Here is a 23,776-nt window from a genome sequence, read left to right as displayed (position 1 = left end):
AACCATCCAACACACTTTTCTCACGAATTTAAAATACTATCCACAGGGGGTATAGCAGTTTGAAAAAAAAAAACAATTCAGTGTTTGGAGAAATAAAAATCGTCTTTTTATGTCTTTCTTATAAAAATGACGCCACAGCCAGCAGCTAGTTGGTCTGGCACGGATCAGCTGGTGAAGAAATTATGCACCACTTAACAGATTAAACTAACAAGATAAGATATGTCATTTAGAGATGTTATCGTGATAACAACATGATAGTTGTTTCACCTTGATTCAAGTGTTTATCGAAATGTAAGGTAACCAGCGGTATGTCAGCATACGACCAAAATGTTTAAATAACCTCTTGACTGAAAATGGCTCTGCAAATGTGATCTATGATATCTAACCTTAAATCTTTTTTAAGAATACTGATCTAAGAATATATGGATTTGTCATAGCAGGATACTTGTAGTGGATGCAATTTATCTCTGATTTCAACATTCACTAGGTGGTGTGATTTGGACTGATGTCCTCATTCACTGGCAGAGACTGAACCACTGAGACCAAGATCAAAATCTTCCACCGTCTGTGCTTTGAGTTCATGTTTATATAGACAAACAGCCACCATGTGCATCTGCATCTGTGCAAACTCCCAAGTCACAGTTTGATCCTCAATTACCGGATTACCCTCTCTGATTGGACAATAAGGTTTCCCTGGGGAGTGGGCCCTGCCTTATCACAGAAATTCTTTCTGCCCTGCACAATTTGGTGAGATAAATGTAATGGTATCTTGGTGTTCAAATGTGTGCCTGGGTGGTCCCCGTTGCCTTTCTAATGGTGCTGCGCCTTTCCCAGAACAAGTGGAAATACCTCAGTGATGCACCGTGAAAAGAGAGATGAGGAAAGAAGCAAGGCTCCCACTGGGTTTTACAGTTCTTATACAGGACACTTCAGAGGGGCATGCATGCAGACTTATAATGCTGCATCTTAGATGAAAGTACCAATATTAAGACTGCATAGAAGAATGCTTACACAATCGTCTTTAAAAAGGACCTTCAAAACAGTGGTGCGCAATCAACAATCCATCAAACCAGCTGTTATTGTGGCAAATTAAAAATGGAAACAAAAGTAATTTGGCCAGAGCATGGCTCACTCCATCAGAGAGTATTAAGCAACATTAAATGCTTACTGGGCCCTAGAGCTACAGGAAGTATCCTTCAAATGAAATGAAATGGAAGACCCACAGCATAAAAATAATCAGGTGCCTTAAATTTTACTTACACAGCATTTAGAAAATGTGGTTGAATTGAGATAAAGTATAACAGAAGGGTAACAAAGTGAGTGGTAGGAAGAAGTACATTTACTCCTTAACTGTGCATTTTTGGACTTCCCTTAAGCATATAATTACAAATATTTATTTGAACGTATTAGATACTTAGATAAGTAAAAGTACTTCTCAAGCAAAGTGTTTTTTATGATAGGCTAATAATGATATTTACTAATGTAAGCAACATTTTATTGTTGTAGCTGCTTGAGATGAAAATGTTAAATGCTTGTACGCTGCTGGGTAGTATAATTTATAGCAATACATTATATTTTGTACGCTGATTGTATGTTTTGGTAATAAATAACAATAACAATAACATGACACAGGTAGCACTGATATTTAATTTTCTGCATGTCACTATTTAACCAATAACTTTTTCTATCTTATGTCCCAGCTTGTTTTTTGCTTTAAGAACTTCCTTTCAAATCATACAGATCCATCAAAGCATTATTAACTAGGACGTGTAAATCAAACCGCATAGTGATAAATCCGTAAACTAGATGCACAGCCTATGATTGAGAAACAGTTGTAAGACATAATAATTAGGCGTGTAATTAGTTAGTAAAAATGTCTGCGACAAATACATTTACAGTTTCTTAAATCACTCCGACATGAATTAATGAATACATTGCCGACTGTGAACTCTTTCGTTTACTTTACTTTGAAAGTTGTACTAAAAAACGGAAACCGGAAGTAGTCAGTGGGCTGAAGGAAGCGGGCGTTGCAATTCAGCTGCTGTAAACTGTAAGTTACCGTTCCTTTTTAAATTAATGTTCTCCTAAAATACCTAAGTAGAATCAACGTAGTTGGGAAATGAGAGCCATGGATGTAAGCGAGCTGTAAGGTCACTGCGAATGCAAATGGAAGCGTCTTTTAACTCTTCCGATACAGCAAATTGGCTTGCTAGCTTGTCAGTTTAGCTAACGTTAGCTATCAAATTTGTCAACAAAGTAGAAATTATTTCTTTAAATTGCTAAACGGTTGGTATGTGGCGACGAGCGTCTGCAACGTTTGTTATTGACAGCATTAATATAAACTGCTGACAGATGCGGCGACTGTTGTTATTTGCATTTAGTAGCTGCAATACGATTAGCCTCACCAAACTATTGAAATATCCGTCCACTACTTTGTTGCAGTTTTCTGTAGCATGACATGTTTTAATTTGGTAATATAATGAATTTTGGTTAATTATGCGCCTTAACTGTAAGGTTAACCTTGTTGTCCTTATAAGCTGCAGTTTTATTTCTCAAATGCTTTGTGCTTCTCTCTATCTTTTTCTAATTTTGTGTATATATTGCTTGTCCTCAGGTAGCTAATCGACCATTTTTTAATTTGCATGTAATTTAATTCAATTTAATTCATTTCAGTTCAATTCAACTTTATTTATATAGCAGTCATCGCAAGGCACTTTACATAATAAAGTCCAGACTACACAAGTATGTAGAGGCAACCCAACAAATCCCCCTTGAGCAACTCTTAGGCAACAGTGGATAGGAAAAACTCCCTTTAACGGAAGAAACCTACAGCAGAACCAAGCTCAGGGTGGGCGGCCATCTGCCTTGACTGGTTGTGGTGAGTGGAAAGTGAAGTAGGAAAAGAAAACAGCAACAACAAAACATTATACAGGTTGGTAGGATGAGTAGCTGCACACTGGAAACACACAGCTCCAAAGCCAAGGACACCTGCAAGAAGGGACAGAGAGAGGGAGACAGAGGGGGAGAAGCACAACTACAGGAGAGAGAAGACACAAAATTAATAGCATGCAGTGGTGACAAATAAATGTATAGAGAGAAAGAGGAGAGGAGCTCATTGCACTTGCGGGAGTCCCCCAACACTCTAAACCTATAGCATCTTAAGTAGGAGCTAGTACAGGTTAACCGAGCACTTTTAACTATTTACCAGCAAACTCTCCAAAACTATGTCCTAGTTATGCTGCATAGTAATCCACCTGTTAAAAAATATTTTGCCTATTAAAGTATGGTATTCCCTCCAAATCCAAGATCTACAGAACAAACACCTCCTTCATCCCTACATATCACCCTGAATACATCCTTCACTTTAGGTGAAAGGTGTGAAATAGTCTTGTGTGATAACTTCAAGGGCTGTTTGCATGAAAGAACCTGGAGTATCAGTATTACTTATTAATTTTCTTGTGGGATGATTTTTCGCTCAACTTTTATAAATACAGCACAAAAACAGATTAAGCAACCACTTTTAACACAGAATTAATGCTTGGTTAATAGGCAGCCTATTAAAGAAAATGTGCTGAAATTAACAACTTATTAGTACTTGGATAACCTTTAATGTGTACAGATGGGAACAAATAGAAAAGAAAGAAATGGACTCACGTGGCTCAGAAAGGCAGCCTTGCATTGATTGGAAAATACTTGATGAAAATAAACATCAGTATAGTTAAAGTGAGATTTTTAAATCAAATGTTGTTAATATTACTCTTTGCATATGACACATTTCTGGTTTATATATAGAGTAATATCCAATAGTCTGAATTTTCCATTGAGCAGCTTCATTACAAGTAAAACTGTTTTCAGTGTTTTCTCACTGCCATGTCTTTGCCATACACGGATGGTTGATTATCCGTACTGAACCAAGATATTTGTTTATCAATGCCGTCCCCTCCTTTTTGGCTTCAGTCCTATTCTTCAGAATTGATTTTGTTATTTTTACTGTAAAATATTTTAAGTCTGCTTATTTAGGCTATGTGAAAGTGTCACCTCTCCCTTTCCCCCACAAACACATGCTTATCTGTCGTAGGTCATTTTAAGAGGCATAACTATATGTAACAATTAAGCTTGTATTTTAAGCAGCCATAGAAGTGGATTGAGCTCAATATTGCATATGTAGGACTTACTGTTTAAGAGATTGTTTTTCAAAACACAATACGCAAATTATGTTAACTATTGATATAATTATTACAGGCTATATAAATTGTTTTAAAATAGAGAAAAGGACTTGTCAAATTACCTAAAACTCCAGGAGCTCTATTCAAATTGCTTGTTTTATTTGAGCAACAAACTCTAAAACTCAAAGTTTGCTGTCATATTTGACAAACAAGCTGCAAATATGAGAAGCCCTGAAGTGGGCTTTAATTTTGTGTTTGTATTAATAAGGTCATAACAAGCCTGTACTACTCTGAAATCTAGAAAGCACAGTTCCAGCTGTCATTGCACATTCTTATTTTCTAGTAGTTCTATAAGACATATTTAATAAACCTAAAGACCCTCTGGTTGTGATATAAACACTTTCCTCACCTCCAGTGTTTCCAGGCTAAGCATTTATAATCCCTACTCCTGTGTGTCTTTATCAAATACCATGTGTGTTTGTTCATCTGATTGATTGTATGAAAGAGTGAATGAGATAAATTTATTGACAAGTTGTCCACAGGCATGTGCTATGTCACAGGAATATGTTGTCATTGAGCTCATCCATCACTTGTGTTGACATCTAAGATAGCAAGTCCACTAAGCTTACAGACCTATGTGTATCAGTTCTCTTTCTCTTCCACACAGTAAGCACTACTGAGCTGGGGGATGACAGGGGCAAGGCTATGTTGATCCATTTCCTGCCCCCCTTCCAATGCTCTAATTGAAAAATTTGGGTGGCCCTGCTTGTTTGTTTTGGTGGAATGTGGTGGGTTGTGTTTTTGAGGCTTTTCCTCAGCATTGCTACTCCGTAGACCTCGGGGTGAATCGAGCGACTGGAGTCAGGCCACGCATTGTTTGTGAAGCAGCATTTTTCTCTTACCCCTGTCTGCTCTCTGCAGTCAACCCCACCTGGTAGCCTCCATCCTGCTGACAGGCTTGCTGGGCCACTGGTTTTCACAGTATGGTTTCTATGACCCAGTCAGACCTGGACAGACAGAGGAGCTTTGGGCTGGGAAAACAGATAGCAAGACAAATCGAAGAAGACAGGCTTAGAATGATAGGAGTCAGTTTATTTAGTGCATTTTAACACTTATTGAAAAGAACAAATTTAATAGCTGCAATTCATTTGCAACTATTTTGATAATAAGTGAATTTTAATTGTTTCCTCTTTTTCCTCATTGAATTTCTCTGTGTGAGGATGGACTGATTTTATTTTATTTTATTTTTTTTTTAATAAAATGACTTATTAGGCACATAATTGGCAGTGCAATTGTAGTTGAGCGATCTTCAACACTTTTGTATTAACTGTATTTTGGCTTTGAGAAGTATGAAAGTTCTTGTTTAATTATTATTTTCTGACATTTTGTAGATTAAAACGAAGATCAGAAATATCTGTAGATTAATCACTAATCAAAACAATAGCTGAAGTCCTAGTTGATTATATAATTTGTACAGTACTCGGCACCAATTTAGTTCATAATTTATTTTTTACTGACCAAGGAAAAATCGAATACAATATTTTTTTGTTACAGCCTTTCAAAGGTGAACATTATTATTTTTTTCTCTGTTTAATCATTATAAATTAAACATCTTTTTGGATTGTTACTTAAACAAAACATGCTATGTCTAAATGGAGTCTTGGAACGTGTGAAGGGCATTTTGTGAGTAATCAATATTGTAATCTTTAATTGCAATAAATGAAAGTGCTGATTTGTACTGTAAGCAGTGGTCTTGTTATAATTCATAACAGTATGTGACTGTGGCTGGTTCTCACGCTGCTGATGTACTTTTTATGTAAAGCAGCTGGGACAGCAGTAAAATAGCCTCACTCATAAAGGTTCAAATCTCTCCATTTCGCCATGTCACTGGGCAAAGCCGCCTGTCTCCAGCCTCTTTATCCTCTGAAAACATCTTCCTGCATTTGCGGACCCATAGTTTCTATTTCAGTTTATTGTTTTAGGATTTTTAGATGGGAAATTGGGAACTTCACTTCGTTAGGCCTAAGTCTGAAAAACACTTGAGACTGACAAACAAACAAACAGGCAGCCCTAAAGATAACAAACCCTGCGGGCAGACATCATGATGGCAGGATTGTGAGCCAGAGGCACACATCTGATCATTCTTTGCCATTTCTCTGTCATGAAAGAGTCTCCATGGCTGCTGGGATCTGCTGCATGCTGACTCATTTTAAAAGCACTTCATGACTGGACAGTGGTCGCAGCATCTGATTTCAAACAGAACCTGCACAGCGCATCATATGAACATATAATCAGTTTATATGACACATGACAATTGATATATTTTATGGTTAATTTTTGGCTACTAGCTTCATTGCCCTAATATATTTTGGAGGCATGTGGTTGCCCTGGTGTGAACGAATACTGAGGACGATTGTTCAAAACTCCACCCAGCCGTGTGATCAGAGCAGTCATCTCAGGCACAGCGATGTTTGGCCACTCTGTGCATTCAGAGAATTTGGGGGGGATCTTTGATGGAGTCTGGTGTTTGTGTAATGTTGGGGAGTATGGAGTGAAATGGTATTAGTGTGAGGAGGACAGCCATTTCTGAGCCGCTGGTGTAGTGAGTTGATGGCTCTGATGGGTAATGAAGGGGGTCGGGGGTGATGAGCTGTCTAAATGGGTCCCTTTGTGCCCCCTAAACCCATCACACTCACACACATATGCACACACCCTTGCCAATCATTGACATATGTGAGTTACGTTTGAGCTCAGAACAGCAACTGATCTAAGGTATGAAGGCCTCCTTCACTAGATAGTTTGTGTGTGTGTGTGGTGGATAAGGTACTGTGGATGGATTCCCATATCTGTAATGATTGTTATGTTATAATTATTCTGACGATTGTCTTGTTTATGTTGTCCGATAAAAGTTAGCCAAAGGTCAAAATTCGGAGGGGTTGTTGTGTGACATTGACTCTCACATTTAAATCCCAACAGTTGGTTTTGGTAAAAACTTTTTTTCTTTTTTTTTTATAGTTTAGTATAGTTTTTTTTTTATTTTTATTTTTTGTTTTTTTTTTGTTATTAGTAGAGAACAAGAGGGACAGGAATTACCCTCTCAGTTGAACCAGAGTTATTGCAACCAATGGCTTGAGTGAGAGATTGTAGCAGTACAAACTCAATTTAGGTGACTGTGTAAGGTTTTACCTTAAAAATACTCCAAGCAAAAGGTTTTTTTAATTTTTGCTCAAATTAAAGTACATGCTGTATAATTTATTTACAAGTACAAATAAACAGACTCTCAAAGGTGAAAGTTGTGGCAAAGAAACGTTATGGTTATTGCAACCAATGGCTTGAGTGAGAGATTGTAGCAGTACAAACTCAATTTAGGTGACTGTGTAAGTTTTTACCTTAAAAATACTCCAAGCAAAAGGTTTTTTTAATTTTTGCTCAAATTAAAGTACATGCTGTATAATTTATTTACAAGTACAAATAAACAGACTCTCAAAGGTGAAAGTTGTGGCAAAGAAACGTTATGGTTATTAATGAAAAAGTTCCACAGTTACCTCATATCAAAAACGGCACAGCTGGTAAAGTTATATTACAATTATTTTATTAAAATTAATTATTACAATTAAATGTCATAGTCGTCACACTTTGTGAAAGCCCCAAGTGATCTCATTCCTAATCTCAGTCTTAATTTGTCTAACCAACAGTCTAAAACTTTAAATTTCTGAACATACAATTATAAATTTGGAGAATGCAGATGTTTTGCATTTTTATGTTTTAAATGTTATAAATGGTTGTTAGATATTTTTACTAAGAACTACTTACTACTTCAACAGTTTATGTACTGCTTATGTGCTGTCACTGTATTTCTAAACCCTCCTTTTAATCCAGCCGTGGCCATAAACTCTTCAAAAATGACTTTTATAACTGAATTTTCAGAAAAATAGTGTCCCAGTGTGAGGGTGACCTTAGCACAGACAAACCTAGTCCAAACATAATTGAGGATTATTAATCCCTGCTCCTAAATGCGTTTGACCCAAATAGTCCCATAGGTGAGAAAGCACAATGACCAGTAATGGTGTGATGATTTTTGTGATGTTAGTTATTAAATTATTGAGCTGCCATGTGGAAAAGAGCAGCAGTATGAATAATAATCATAATAATGTTTTGGAAAGTAACAGAAATGTTGTGTAAAATAATTTTTATTATTTATATTATCCAAAGATACATTTAGATTAATACAAGGGAAATTACTACTTCCATCTCCTGAACTGACAGTAAAATATCCTATAGTCCTGAAGACCTATTCTATTTTTTTAACTTTTATAAAAGACAAACCCATTGCTGCCATCTAGCCCAGACCCCTCAGCATAGCATTTTTAGGTTATAGTTATCAAAATAAAATGGTATCATGTGACATAAAAGATTTGTTTAGACCTTTAATGAGAAGCTTGGGTACTCCAGCACAGCGCCAAAGAAGGGTTGCCACTTGTTAGCAGGGCTGGAATAGGATTCCAAGCCTCTGACTTCCACAGCTACCACACAGATTAGAGCCAACCCTGCTGTTTGTTAGTCAGCTTCCAAGGAAAACAAACCCGCCTTTTTAGCCTTGTTACCAGAGAGAGGTTGGGGCTGGTGGCTAATATCATCATTGTTGGAAGACATCTTAGAGAGAGGGAAAGAGGCAAATCGGCAAATCAGATTCTTTGTTGACCTTGATTAAATGTGGCCTGCATAGTAAGACATGACTAGACACATATTGGAAGAAAGTGGGGTATAATCTAATAGGGATCCTCTGATGCCCCCTAGAGGTTAACACCTTTATCCCTCCTGTGGAAAATGCTGTCTTCCTCATAGGTTTCCACTTGAACTGCTTAGAAACCTCTTCTTTTGTTTTCTACTTCATATTCCTTTAAGGAAAAATTTGTTCACAGTTAGTCCCCAGCCTGTATAAAGTTATAGTTTCTATTACCTAGTTTGCAGGGTATTTGTGATGGTGCATGCCACGAGACTTGTGCAAGATTACCCTTAGTTTCTGTGTGCAAGTGTGTGTTTGTGCACATGTGTGCGTGCACACTAGTGTTATAGAGAGGAGTCTGGGCAGTGTTCCCGTGTCCATGCACAGCCCCCGGAGTAAAGTAAACACAGCGGCTCTTTTCTCATCCCAGCCGTCAGCAGGCTCTCCCCAGGCCCGCGCCAGAGACCACACACCCAGACCACACACACACACACAAACACACACACATTCACACACATACACGCTCATACATACACACACTGCCCAGACCTCTTCGCGGATCCTTCCACATACTCGCACACACAAAGACCACACAACACCAGCTCGGGCCGCTCGCACGCAACCTAGCTGAGCTGTCATTCTGCCCTGGGTGTGTGTGTGTGCGTGTAAGAGGGCAGGTTAGCTGTATGTTTGTGCACGTGCATTTCCAAGATGGGATGTTGGGGGAGGTAAGATAGAAACACTCCTGAAAGCAGAATCAGAATTGCGAAAAAATAAAGATCCCAGTCTTCTGCCAGTCACCACTCCCACTCTAAACATGTGGGATTGATGAAGGGTATACCAAGCTCTTGTTTTAGGCCTGTTAACCTCTTATCTTCTTCATGTTAGATCCATAGCCCCTCCATTTCCTCTGACAAGCACGGGGCAGCAGCAACAACATGAGGTAAATCCCGTTGGAGTTTACTCATTAACTTGAGGAAGTCAAGGCAATGGAGGCAGTAGGCTGTGGTAGAAAAGTTTCTCAGAAAGGGTCCTACTTGTGATGGTTTGTAGGTCAAGAAATGTGCTGGTTTCCCACTGCTGCTTAGGTCTGACCTCTAAGTATTAATGGGCCAAATATTTATAGTTGATAAATAATATCCTGGTGGTACTTAATCTGGGTTGAGGAAGTTTTCATGTGATTAGTATTCAAATGATTAATCTCTCAGATGATTTGTCAATTACTCATTAAAAATGTACTGACTGATTAATCCAAGAAGCTTTTGTATCTTTGTAATTAATGAAATTTAAAATAAAATGCATTGTGTGACCTAAGAGTTTTAAAACTAAAGCTCAGCTCTTTTATTCCGCTCTTCTCATTTAAGAATATATAAACAATACTCCAAGATCGTTACACTTGTTTTTAACTATCCCCTTTTTAATGTAGGGCACTGCATATAAATACTGTCATTATGAATGTTTGAAATTGTTTGATTTGTTTAAATGTTTTTATTTGTAGGTCTTTTGTTTTTGGTGCCTCTTAACCAGGCCGCTATTGTCAATAAGAATTGATTCTCAATTTACTCACCTAGTTAAACAAATGAAAAATAAATAAATAAATAGATAAAACCATGATGACGGTAATAATTGTTTCATATCACCATCTTTAATTAGATGGTTTTTACTTTATATACAATGGTGCTTAATGCCAGCTTGCATCAGGCTTCTTTAGGTTTTATGATTGATTAATCTTATGATTGCTTTCTTTATAATGAGTTGAATTGAATATTTTTAGTATATAAAATGACAGAAAATAATACAATATTTTTGTCTGATTTTGCTTGCATCAAAACCCGAAAACTTTGGAAACCTGAAAGTAGGTAATATTTCTAATATATAGTTAAAAGGGGACATAAATGATTAATGAATTAAATTAGCTTCCTGCCAACTAATTATTTCAGCTGTGTCTTGAAAGTGATGGTTTAGGGTTCAAGTTCAGGGGGTAATGCAAGATGTGTCAATTAGGGAATTTTGTTTTAATTGATTTAAAATGTTGACTTAAATTAGTTTAATGGAATAATTTTTAAATCAAGCTCAATTAAATTTAATTTAGCTTTATAAGAATTCAGTTTCCAGTATATTTAACATCCTTTTTTAAGGTATCCCTATTGGGTCCTGATTCCCTGAACACAAAACATTAGATTCATTATTCAAGTAATAAGTAAGAATAGACTCCACCTTTTTTCAAATGTAAGGATTTTCATAATTTTCTGACATTTTAGATCATTGTTAACCAAATTTATATACTGATTTTCTCCTGTTGTTTGACCCAAACTATCAATCTGACGATTACCTTTAGGATTTTTTGATTGACATGTTTGAACATGTAACATTTTGTAAACTAAACAATTTGTTAATTAATAAAAAATTCAAATTTCCTCACATTGCTTGATGATGAAAAGAATCTTAAAATGCAGTCATAAACATGCATTCCAGCGGTGTATAAATGCATTGGCTGCTGTAGAGCTTGAAAGTCTTGTTACAGGAAAGTCTCTCTAACAATGTTCTGTTCTGTCAGTTTTGATTTCCTTTGATATTAGAATCCCTGTTGGCTCTGCACCTCAGTTGTGCGCATACACCTAATTAGTGACCATATTATTGTGTGAAGGGTTACCACCGTGAACGTGTTGCAGGAACAGACTGTGTGAACTCCGGCATTGTTTGTGCAGAATGTGTTTTGGCTGTGGCGCAAAAGGGCGGAAGCCTCACTCACGCTGTATAGATTGGTCAGCTTTTTGAAACTTGTCTGTAATTTATTAGCAAACATCTGTGCTGCTGAAATACATACTTGCAGGTTTTTCACTTGGAATCTTTCTGTCTTTTCCTTTTGCACAGCCCCAACATGAACTGATTTGTATGGGTGCTCCTTCTCGGGTACCATAATCTGTACTGTATTGTGTGGGTTTATGTGGAATGATTGGGGAGGCCAGGTTTATTTATCCTTTGCTGTGAGGTTTACATTCTTCCTTTCCTCCCTGCTCTATGTCTGCTCCCTCATTCTTGGCTCCCTTTTCTATTTTTCCTAATATCTGAGAGATAACTGCTGCAATGCATACATTGTTTGAAGACCTACTGGGTGGGAAATTAACAGCCAAATGTTGCTCATTTTTTGCTGTCCCCAGTCATTTTCACATCTGGCCACTGGTGGCTAGCATTAAAAACACACACACACACACACACACACACACACACACACACACACACACACACACACACATATACATATATATAAAAGATTTCATTTAAATAGAGTTAGGTGTTTAATGGTATCATGTTAATATTAACATAGATTTTTTTTAATATCTAAAAGACCTGAAAGCAGTAAATGTTAGTAAATTAACCCTAATTTATACTGCAGTAATTAGCTATATCTTTGTAAGCTACCAGAACAAATGTATGTTCGTTTTTTAACTTAACAATAAGTTTTATTTTCTCTAAAGATTTAAAATAATGACCCATGTGCATTACATATTATTAGAGTTCTTTAATTTGCTTCATAATTAAAGGTATAAAGTAAAGAAAAAGAAAGACAAGGAAGCAAAAAATTGTCAGACTCCACAATTTATAATCCACAAATTTATATAGGCTGTTTATACAGACACACACACACACACAGTAAAAATGTAATCTGTTCATTCTAGCTGTGACTTGTTCATTTTTAGAAGTCCTCTTTTATGTTAACTGAACTTACATTTTGTGTTAGTCACAGAGTGAGTCCCCTTTATGTACATCTCTATGTGCTTGTTTTATTTGTTTTGCTTTTCTCTCATTGTCCAGGCGCGGATTGATCCAGTGTTCCTGTCTACCTCAGGCCACCATGTCTCGTGCCCGACAGCCCCCGTTAGTCACGGGCATCTCGCCCAAGGAGGGTGCGGCTTGGACCAAAGTTACCATCCGTGGAGAAAACCTGGGTACAGGCCCAGCTGACCTCATCGGTAATAGTTTCGTAACCACACAACTATCCACACAGGCACCTCTCTCCGTAACATTTTGCCATTTTTATGTTTGTTTAAAAAAATATTTAACTAAAAATATTAAAAAAAAAAACTCTTTATTTCATGGAGAATAGGGGTATCTAAGTTTATTCTGGAAGCGTTTCACAGGCTTCCCCTTGTTCTTTGTTAATGAAATATTAAATACAGTAAGTACATAAATGAATCAAGATATGTAAATATTTCATTTGATAATCATGCACATATAAAAATATACAAGATGTCAGCACAACATGTAATTAACGTTTGATTGTTTAAACGTATATATTAATTGATTTTGCCTTCACATTTAAATGTCGGAGTCACCTCTGTTAACTACTGTAATAAGGATACTGATATTTAGTAAATTAGAAATATATATTAAACATATTTATTTGTTTGTTTGTTTGTTTTGACATGTAGAGTATTTGTCACCTAAACCATATTAACATGATTTTATTAACCTTTCCATCAACAAACCACTGCAGCCCCTTTTTTAAACACGGTGCTCAACAGTTTGTTTTTGTATATAAGATACGTAAGTGGACAGGATGCCAGGAGTTTCTTTTTTCTCCATCTTTGGAATAAGAACTTCATCACTGCTTAGGTTTTACTATTAGAAACATTTTTATCTTAATTCAGGCTTTTTTATCTATACTGTTTTAAAATATCTATATGTTTTGCATCGTAACAACTTTAAGTGTAAATGAACAAAATTATATTGACACAAAGCAATTAATTCATGTTTTTACTGTTTAATTTTGCAGTTTAATTTAGATATGTTCTTTTGAGTTACTTTTAGCCTTTCTTTTAATTTATGTGAACACACTAAAATGATAACCCCACATCCTTGGGGTATAAGCAATTCTGTAGCAAAAGCACATTGATCTAAAAAAAAAATTAACCAAAAAAAATAACAGACCTACCAAACACTAAGTTATTTTACTGTTTTGTGAATTAAGTTAACTTCTGTTGATAGTCCGTTTGTCAGCAATCTCTGCAACACACTAAAAACACAATTTTCTGTTATAAATATTTACATTACTGTATGCCTAATTTGGGAACCTCAGCATGCATTGGTGTAAAAATAAAATTGTTGTCAGATTTTCAATAGCCACACATTTATAATGGGTATGAGCATGGCAGTTTTTCTATGCTGATTCTTTATGTTCACAAGTTCTTCATCTACTCTTTTTTTTCAATGGAGGTGGAGAAAGTGGTGGTGTATGAAGCCTGTCCAAAGGACTTGCAACTGCCCCTCAATTTGGAAGCCATGCTCTGGCCAGTGATACCGGTCTATTCCTGACCATGAATGTCCCTGGGGCCTAGAATTAGACGATTAGATATGCACAAATGTTAGTGCTTATGTATTAATACAAAGTGGCCTGTAGAGATGCAAACAGCTGCAGGAAATGGGGCTCTAATTGGCATATTATTCACGGTTTAATGGGCTATTTGTTGATCAGCTCTAGCAGCCTTTAAAGTTGTTTGGTTGTACACACATGAAGCTTTCTGAATTCCCTCAGCTGGAAATGTCACAATAATCCTTGCATCTGCCTTTCAGTATTCGAATACTTTTCAAGAAGGTTTAAAAAGAGGATGAAAAATGTAGAGCCAGAGTTCACACTGTGCCACTAATGAGGCACTTAGAACTGTAGTGACACAAGTTAGTTTAAAGGAGCTGAGTGATAGGAAGGAAGGTCATGGCCACCCACACCCTTCATGACCCCAACTTGAACTTTGAACCCTGGTGACAGTTTTACTAAACTTGCTGAAAAGCGGCAATTCAGTCTGAGTGTTACTCGCTCGTTAGAGATGTGTCCATGTGTGTCTGTTCTACACTTTGTTTATTTATGCTGTCACAGTGTGTCTATATCTCTAACCTGTTTCACCCTCTACCCCTCTTTTCTGCCTAAGGCCTGTCGATCTGCGGCCATAACTGCCTGCTGACAGCAGAATGGATGTCAGCGAGCAAAATAGTATGCCGCGTGGGTCCTGCCAAAGATGAAAAGGGCGAGATCATTGTCACCACAAAGTCTGGTGGTCTTGGCACCTCCACAGTCTCCTTCAAACTTCTAAGACCAGAGAGGATCGGTAAGGCTCAGATGACAATAAAACTGGTGTGACAATGGTAAATAGTGAAGTGTGCCTATTGCAGTGTCCCAGATCCAACAGTGACTTCTTGAAATAGATTTGTTTAAGCAACAACTCAAACCTAATAGATATTACACTTGACAATCATGTAAAACAAAGAAAAGCATACAGTCTCGGAACTTAATTTAATGAAACCATGGGTTTTGTTCATAGGCAAACCTAAGTTCGTTAAAAACTCTGCCGCACCACTTTGAGTTTAAAAAAAAAAGTTTAACACGAGAAAATTGAGAAAAGCACTGTCCAAAAAATGTTATATACAGCATAGATGCCGGATTTGCATAAGTAAACTACACAACCAACAGGCTGTCAACAATGAGCGCAATCATATTGCAAATTTACAATTAGTTGATAGAAATAATAGATAGATAAAAATTTAAGGTACAATGATCTGCTGGGGAGATCTCAGCCAGGCACCAAAACCTACAGATGAGTAGGTACCAACATGGGAGACATGCAGAGAGAGAAAAGAAAGTATGCAAAAAGCAAAGATCACACATTAGCTGCTGGGACTTATACAATATGCGTCCATCTTGAATGGATCCTAATCAAAGTCAAAAGATTTGGCCCATTTCTAGAATTTAGGCTGGTGGTTGTTTCTATTTTAACTATTGATTACGTAATGTTATTACCTAACTGTGTTCACTGCAGCCATGTCTTCCCTATGCCAAAACACAAGCTAGCCAGTGTCAGTGCGCAAATGCATGAAATGTGATACACTATATACACTACTATACAGTAGTGTTATACGATGGTCCACCTCTCTGTATGCTTATGAGCCCAGCCTATGTATTTAGGGAAAAACACCCTTAAACTCAATTTGGGGTGTCCATGAACAGGTCTCTGAAAGCGGCTACACACTCTGAAGGAAGGATGTAAATCTTAAAAGCAGCTGTGTTGGGAAGTGAGCTGAGCTGCTCTACTGACCAGTCAGAAACAGATTGAGTCAGATGCTTAGATCGTGGCCTCCCAAGAGTTAAAAGAATGAATAGAAATAAATCAGCTCTAATTTTCAAATTTTCTTTTTTCTATCAGACGTTATATTTACATTAAAAAATAGAGTACAAAACCTTAATTTTACATTGATAAATAAAAACACAGTTTAAAAATTTTAATTCAGTATTCTTAGTTCAGAACTAGAAAATGGAACTGATAAGCATTAAACAGAAAAACAGTTTAATAATACCTCCTGTAATTGATAAAACATAAATAAAAACAATGTTTGTTTTTTTTATGCTGCGCACATATAGTCAGATTGGTCAACGTATTTATCTGTATTGCTTTTGTTTTTCTTTTGTAATAATTTTACCAAACAGAAAATCCAAATTAGCTTGTATTTCATCCATTTAAAAGTAATGATTTGAGCTTTCTTGGACACTCACATGCAATTAACGCTGAATGTTTAGAGTAGTGTATGTAATTCAAAAGTAAAACAGGTAAGATATGTAAAGTAAGGTTCAGGAAGTATATCATTAAGGAAGTACTAAATTTAAGAAGTGCCGAGCCAAGTGTTTCTCTTATGATGTTGGGTTTATTTGATGTGCATGTTTGCAGGTTTGTGATAGAAGTGTGTGTGTGTGGGCACACATCTGGAACGTGTTGTCGAGCTCAGTGATTTGTGTCTCGCCTGTCCTGCCCTGTGCTGCAGGTATACTGGACCAGTCTGCTGTGTGGGTGGACGAGATGAACTATTACGACATGAGGACTGACCGCAACAAAGGCATCTCCCCACTCTCCCTGCGACCCAGCAATCCACTGGGCATCGACACAGACAAGTATGGAACACAGAACATAAGAATACACACGCTCAAATCGCTCAACACAATCACACCACCATAAACACAAGCACTCCAGTCAGTGACTCATAGTTTACATCCCTAAACAGAAACAAACTCTCCTCATATGCAGGCGTTTGAAATATTATGCCAACACAGCAATGGCTGAACAGCCTCTAACCGCTGTACACAAGGAGTGGAAACAAAATAACTGTGTACAGAACAGGCATGATGTCGATAGAAAGGGATTTGGGAAGAAGTAAAGCAGCGACCCACACAAATGTACATGTACTGCTCCATAGCAGGCAGAGTGGTGCTGCCTCCCACGCTCCTGGAAGCGAGTGCAGAGTTTGTAATGTATAGTTTGTGTTGTCAGGTTCTGGCATTTCTGGCTCAGTGTTTGTTTGGTTAAGAGGGGCCAGGGCAAGTGACCGCTCGTGGCTAGAGTGAAGACCCCCATAAAAAGGTTATACTATTCACTCCCCTCCTAGGGTTTCATTAATCATTCATTATACATAGTCTACACAATTCCCATTGACAGAAGTGTACGAACGTACACAAAAGCGTGTTTTGTTTGTTAAAAAGCATCACTCTGTTGTCTGTTCTATTAGAGTGATTCTGTAAATCTTTGTGTTGTGATGTCACTTATTCACACACTTGTTATTGATAGTTAAAAACGAGAAACTGATTGAACTACTACTAGTATAGATATTAGCTTGCTAATAAGTAACATTACAATTTACATTTGGACATTAGGCAAATACTTTTATCCAAAGCGACTTACAAGTGAGGTACAAAGAAACAAAAAGTTTACATCTAGGAGAAAACATTACAGCTCACTGCTTTCAGAATACATTTTTATATTGTAAGATAAGAGAGGATTTAAGTGCAAAGTAATCCTGAAAAAACTGCCGTATACAATTACATACCATTTGCCAAAGGTCAGTAATGAAATTGTAGCTTTGGGTAGTTTGATATTGAATACAATTTGAACTTTATGCACAGTTATTGTGTTACTTATTTTATGTTTGCTAATTTTATAATATTTTAAAATTTTTATTTGTGAATATGTGGAGCATACAAATATACACAATACAGACCTTTGAACAAGCACAGGCTACTCTATTGCTTCTTCTGGGTTTATGTTATTGATTGCTGGCTGGTTGCACAGGACTATAGATGTTTCCTTGCAACCAAATAATATTGCCAAATCATTTTTTTCAAGTATTCTTTTTGATATATGTATCAACTGTATACATTTGTATGGCTATTCTGATCTCTACTGTCTGTCTGTTGGCTTTTGTGTGTATGCTACAGAAGAGGGGGTGGGTTGGTTAAGATGGGGGGAAGGGTTGCTTTGGTTTGTGTAGGCCACGGGTTATTAGTAGAGATCAAGCATTCCTAATGAGTACTGGGTCCTCCAGGGACACCCAGGCGTCACACACTGCACTTCCCACGCCAAGCTCTCCTAGCCTGCATACTTCTTGGCTGCACACTGCCCCCTGCTGGAAAACCTCAAGCCAACGTCACGCTAAAAATGTCTCTTACCTTGTACACAGGTCTTTAGCTAACTACTTACATTTTTTTAACAATACATGTCGTATATGTATATATTATTCTTTTTGCTTTGTTTTGTTTTTTGTTTCAGAGTTATGACAGGGTGATCCTTATTTTTTCTCCCTCTCTACTGTTACAGTACATCTTTTCATACAAATGAGTTTTTCTCTGTTCATCTTTCCTTGCCCAGAGGCAAAATCCCCCAGAAAGACCTCGAACTTATATTTCCAGGGATGAGTGGAGACTTCACCAGTGAGAACTTCTCAGCCACTTGGTACATCATAGAAAACCATGCAGGCTCCAGGTAGGCCCTTTTGTTATCGCTGGAAAGGGGTTGGAGGTACAAAGCAAAACATTAAAAAAGGATGGAAATCCCAGTGAAAATATTTCAATTTACAGACCCACCAAGCATAATGTTGTCCTCAGATGAAGGAACTAGACAAAAGATATGGGAGACAGAGGGTGAGGGTGGAGTGTAAAATTGCTAGCCAAGTTGCTTATTCTATTGGCTAGGCACTCTAACATTAAAGGGATCCTGGCACGTCCTAGAACTGTTGCTGGAAACAGGGCTTGAAACCGGGCTTGTACATTTACAGTACCTCTTCTTGCTGGCTGGAGTGATATGTAGCAAAAGAAGGTGGCAATGACTTAATGTAAAAAGAAAGTGATGCCTTGTTTTTTGACTTCTATTTTGAAGATACATTCTTTTGGTGGATTCACACTATGCTGGTTAGTTGGTTCTTCACGGGAATGTGTATGAGGCAGTACCCAAAAGGGCTGGGGCCAGTTGCAGTCATGTCAGGGCAGACAACTATTTTATTTTGGACTCTCCTGGCTTCCTCTCCCCCTGCATAGCCTTCCAGTAACCCGGGCCCCAAAGATCCAGCATGACCAGGGGCCTCTGTTTGGACCTCGCTGGGTGATTGTTTCTTCCTGCTGAGGAAACCTCATTCAGGACACTGACACACAGACACACGTACTTACTTTGGCCAACAGATGTGTGTGTTCAAAAAGTTTCTCTGCCCAGACATATGCCCCTGTGTGTTGTGCTGCATATTGATAAGCAGTATAGTTAGACATTTGACAACAAGTTAGCAATATAATAATGTAATGTAGAACTGAAATAACTCTTCAGTCAGTTAGTTTTAGAAATGTTGATAAATCACAAATGTAATAATTAATTGACATTTGTTGCTTCTGGCTCTTTAAATATGAAAATTCGCTTCTTTGTGTGTTTTTCCATATTGTGATTTGAACACCTCTCTTTGGCCTATAGAAGAATGAATTGGGCATTTCCTGACAATTTACTGTCTGAACAATTAATCAGATGCCTGAACAAATTGCAGCTTTATTGTAATAGCATGTTTTTCCCCACAGTTTTGAACAGTTGAAGATTGCAGCCAGCAATCTTAAAAAGCAGGCTACTAAGAAGAATGAAGGGAGTTTGGCCTATGTGAAAGGAGGCCTCAGTACGTTCTTTGAGGCCCAGGACGCTCTAGCAGGTGAGAGGGATTAACAAATTTTTGCGTGCTGTGTAATTGCACCACACTGTCTACAGTTAATTAGCAAACTTCCAAATCATCACTCTTCATCTCCACTCAGAAAAGCGTTAGATTTTTTTGGGAAGTGTGAGTCTTGAATTTTTTTTCCCTTGTCCACATGCGGTTTGCAGCAGTTGATTAAAGAGGCTCATTTGGACGCAGTGTGAAACCTTCCATTTTGTACTACAGTTACACCAGCCAACTACAACACTGCTAATTCACCTTCATCAAAATGAGATCAGCTCTCACCTGTCACATACAGTCTCCTAAGAACCTGAAAGTGGACACACACACACACACACACACACACACACACACCCCCACACACACAGAGAAACACTGACATTAAGGTTCCAAAACGATTTCAAGGTAGCAAAGAAGCAAAGACTGACTGCTGTCGCTTTGCCAGGTACCTCAAATCAATTGTTCGCTTCATCATTCATACTTTTGTCTGTTTACTCTCTGCTCCCACCATAACCGCTCAGTTACTTCCCCTTACTATTTATACGTACACTTTTCTGCCTCCATCATTATTATTATTGCTTTCCGTATGTTTGTGCCCCGGTTGGGAGAGAAGCAATGTTTTCATTGTTAGTGGCTGAATCTAAATAAACGAAGCAGCCCAACACAATGCAGCCCAGAGTATTAGGACTGATAGTGCTGATAACAGACCCAGTATGACCAATAGGAACAATGCATAGTCATTCTCACGTTCAAACTGAGCGTGCCTACTGTGTGCCCACTGCCCCAATGGGAAATGTACAGTCTCCAGAAGTGGAGGAAGCAGTGCACCGTGGATGGACTTGAATGACCTGTGAACCACAAGGGCATGCTGATGCTTTATATAGTATATAGGTAAATTGCTCCAAATTGCTCCGTTATTTTCTATTTTCTTTTAAAGAGGTGACTTCCGACTGAAACATGATAGCTGGATTTTGCATGCTTTCCACAATTCTAGATGTATTGCCAAATGCTTATTGAAAAATGCATAAATCACTAAACAAAACCAACAAACATGAAAAATATAGACATAAGTTGTTGTTGACCTTTCGGCTTATCCCGTGAGTTCTTGGTCGCGACTGGGGATCATTTTTGCCCGCATGTTGATTTGCACAGTTTTTATGCCGGATGCCCTTCTTGACGCAACAATCCCAAATTTGGACCGGCACTGCACAGCTGAGGATGGTAATGGGCTGTTGGGGGTTCAGTGTTTTTCCCAGGGACACATATATTCGACATACAGCCGAGTCCGGGAATCGAGCCAGTGACCCTGTGCTCCGTGGATGCATAGGATACAATTATCAGTTCAATTCAAATCTTTAAAGCAGTTTCTTTTACAAAACCGGTTAATCATAGATAAACTCACTCTTTATGTGGAATGTTTTAATGGTGAGCCTGCAAAGAATTTACCTGCCCTGCAGCAGGAGGCAGCTGGAATTATTGAAAAAGTTCTAAAAGCTATACTATATACTTTCTGTTGGTTAAAAACTTGTGAACATATTGAAGCATTTATCTAGCCAGATATTTCCCCCAAAACTCGGTGTAAACTAAAGCTGAGCACAGAGGTGAGTTAATATAACAGAAGCCTTGGCCTGAAACACATCTTAAACCTAATCTTGATAAAGTGTTTGTTTGCAGCATCTTTACCAAAACAACTTTGTAAGTAACCTTCAAAGGTGCTGAGTTAATATTTACAGAGTGTGTGACCTCGCACAAGAGACCAGAAAATAAAACTTTTAAACATACTTTTATAAAACTCTGTTTGGCTTGTCCATGTGTCTTTTTAAATCTGGCTAGCAGACATTTCTTTATGACAAAGCATTTTAGTACAAGTCACGATTTTCCGTTAAAGACTGACTGACTCTACAACACTACAAGCAAACATGAAAATATGTCCTACATTATTAACGGTAAACCTACGACTGTGACACACGTTTTAATGCTTATTTTCAAATGTAATTTTTAAAAACTGTGTCCTCTCTGTCCACATTGTGACATTTCATTATGTCACATATTCAACAACAACTTCACCAGCATAACTTAAAAGTTCATTTTTAAACTTTTTGACTCCAGTCTTCTCATCATGACTCATTACAGCACTAAACATCCTTTCTCAGCCAAGACTTGGCTCTCTGTCATAAAAACTGAAGCGGTAGCCCAGAATGGATAGTTCAAGTGAAGATATTGTATATGCTAGGTGTGGTCAGCCAAACCAACATACCAGTCGGCATGCTGCTAGCAGCCAGCCAGCTTCAGACAGCTCTGCTAAAGCTCACTGCCAGGCCTAGTTAGCACAGCTGTCTGAGTAACTGTGAATCCTTTCTTTGTCTCTCAGCAGCGTTTGGCAGGTCTCTGTTGCTCTGAGTTGGTCCAAATGAACTTCACCTGAGATGTAACTATGAGTATTTAAAAGAAATTAGCTGGGAAAAAAGAAATGAATAGGGTGGCTATGTGTTCTGCTTGTTCAGAATTTCAGTATTTGAAGTTGCTGTAATGCTTCCAGCCTTCTCAGTCACCATCGAGAAGTTTTTGTCTTCTCTCATGTTTATTTTCAGTGGTGCAAGCATGTCAGATTTGGATACTTTACTGATGACTTTAGTAGAAGTATGGAGTTTCTAATGCAACCGTACTTCGGCAAAGTAGAAACGAGAGAGATGCCAAATCTGCAAAAAGAATTGAAATAAAAATATCTTTAGAGAAAACAGCAGGACTCTGACTTCAATATCTGTAAGTTTTTTTTGTCCCCACTAATAGACTGATAATTGCTCTCCAGTGTATGAAAACAACATCCCATGTATCTTTTTAATGAACTATGAAATGTGTGCTTTAGCAAAGTGTTTAGAGTTATGCATCTGCAAACTAACTCTTATTAATTGCACGGCTGTTTAAGTTAGTTAGCTAATGTCAGTTTTAATATGCTGCAGGCAGCATATTAAACTTGCGGTGAATTTTACAGATTAGTAAGGTATGATTAGGTTTCATGGCCTTGTAAAATTTGCATGGTGTAAGAAATAAACTGGACCCAGATAAGCATTGTTAATAATTTCCTTTCTTCAGAAGCACTTATTCAAATGGCACTATTAGCGATTAAAATCGTAACCACTGAATTAGTATAGGAGCCAATGATGACATTATTAACAGGACTCTTATTGACTAGATTGACCAATCTACATAATATAGCAGTTTGTTTTTTGTCCATCTCACTGTGAAGATTTGTATTTCATTACTACATTTGTAAGGTTATTATAAGTAAATAATAATAATATCTTTCTTGTCATATTTTAGCACTATACTGTAGTAATTTATTGTGTTCCTTTTACATAAATATTACATAATATTTACATAATATTTATATAGTAATAATTAAATTTTAGCAAATGGACTAAGGATTTTGGTGTACGAACTGCATCTGCAGATATGTTGAGTTGAGGTATAAGATTTTGGGAGAAAGAACTATAACTGGTGCATTGACATATAAAAGGAAAATAAGGTTCACTGCTTAAAGGAAATATATCAAAGTAGGTGCAGGTTTTAAGTAAACAAGAACATAGACTAACACATTTAAGAAGGAAGAGAGAAGAGTCAGTCATAAATAGGATGCTAAGAGTGGATAATACTAAATGTTGTTTATTAGAGTGTAAATTGAACTCTAGTTCTGGTTAAAGTGATGCCATACTGCTGTACCTGATATTTTGACCCAGTGTGATTCACTCACATAGATGTCACTAAATAATCTTCTAGGCATAAGCGATTTTTATCTTTGTCATGGTGCCCTGTAGTTATGGGGGTGGAAAGTTGGAGTGATGTTATAGGACCAACATGGGGATTTTTTAAAATAACATAGTTTAGC

The 23,776-nt window shown here is 37.4% G+C and overlaps 1 protein-coding gene across 1 annotated transcript in view; it reads left to right on the top strand.

Annotated features, from left to right (window-relative positions):
* The first annotated feature begins 1,981 nt into the window (after nucleotides 1-1,981).
* Nucleotides 1,982-23,776, top strand: part of exoc2 (exocyst complex component 2) — a 46,741-nt gene continuing 24,946 nt past the window's right edge. The window contains exons 1-6 of the mRNA XM_067512672.1: nucleotides 1,982-2,050; nucleotides 12,709-12,866; nucleotides 14,820-14,996; nucleotides 16,702-16,828; nucleotides 18,576-18,689; nucleotides 19,763-19,887. Coding sequence (XP_067368773.1) covers nucleotides 12,749-12,866; nucleotides 14,820-14,996; nucleotides 16,702-16,828; nucleotides 18,576-18,689; nucleotides 19,763-19,887 — 661 coding nt within the window. The 5' untranslated portion in view covers nucleotides 1,982-2,050; nucleotides 12,709-12,748. The remainder of the gene's footprint in view (nucleotides 2,051-12,708; nucleotides 12,867-14,819; nucleotides 14,997-16,701; nucleotides 16,829-18,575; nucleotides 18,690-19,762; nucleotides 19,888-23,776) is intronic.

Source organism: Channa argus, chromosome 8 (assembly GCF_033026475.1).
Source record: "Channa argus isolate prfri chromosome 8, Channa argus male v1.0, whole genome shotgun sequence".
In the NCBI taxonomy this organism is placed as follows: Eukaryota; Metazoa; Chordata; class Actinopteri; order Anabantiformes; family Channidae; genus Channa; species Channa argus.
This window is presented reverse-complemented; position numbering and strand designations above follow the sequence as displayed.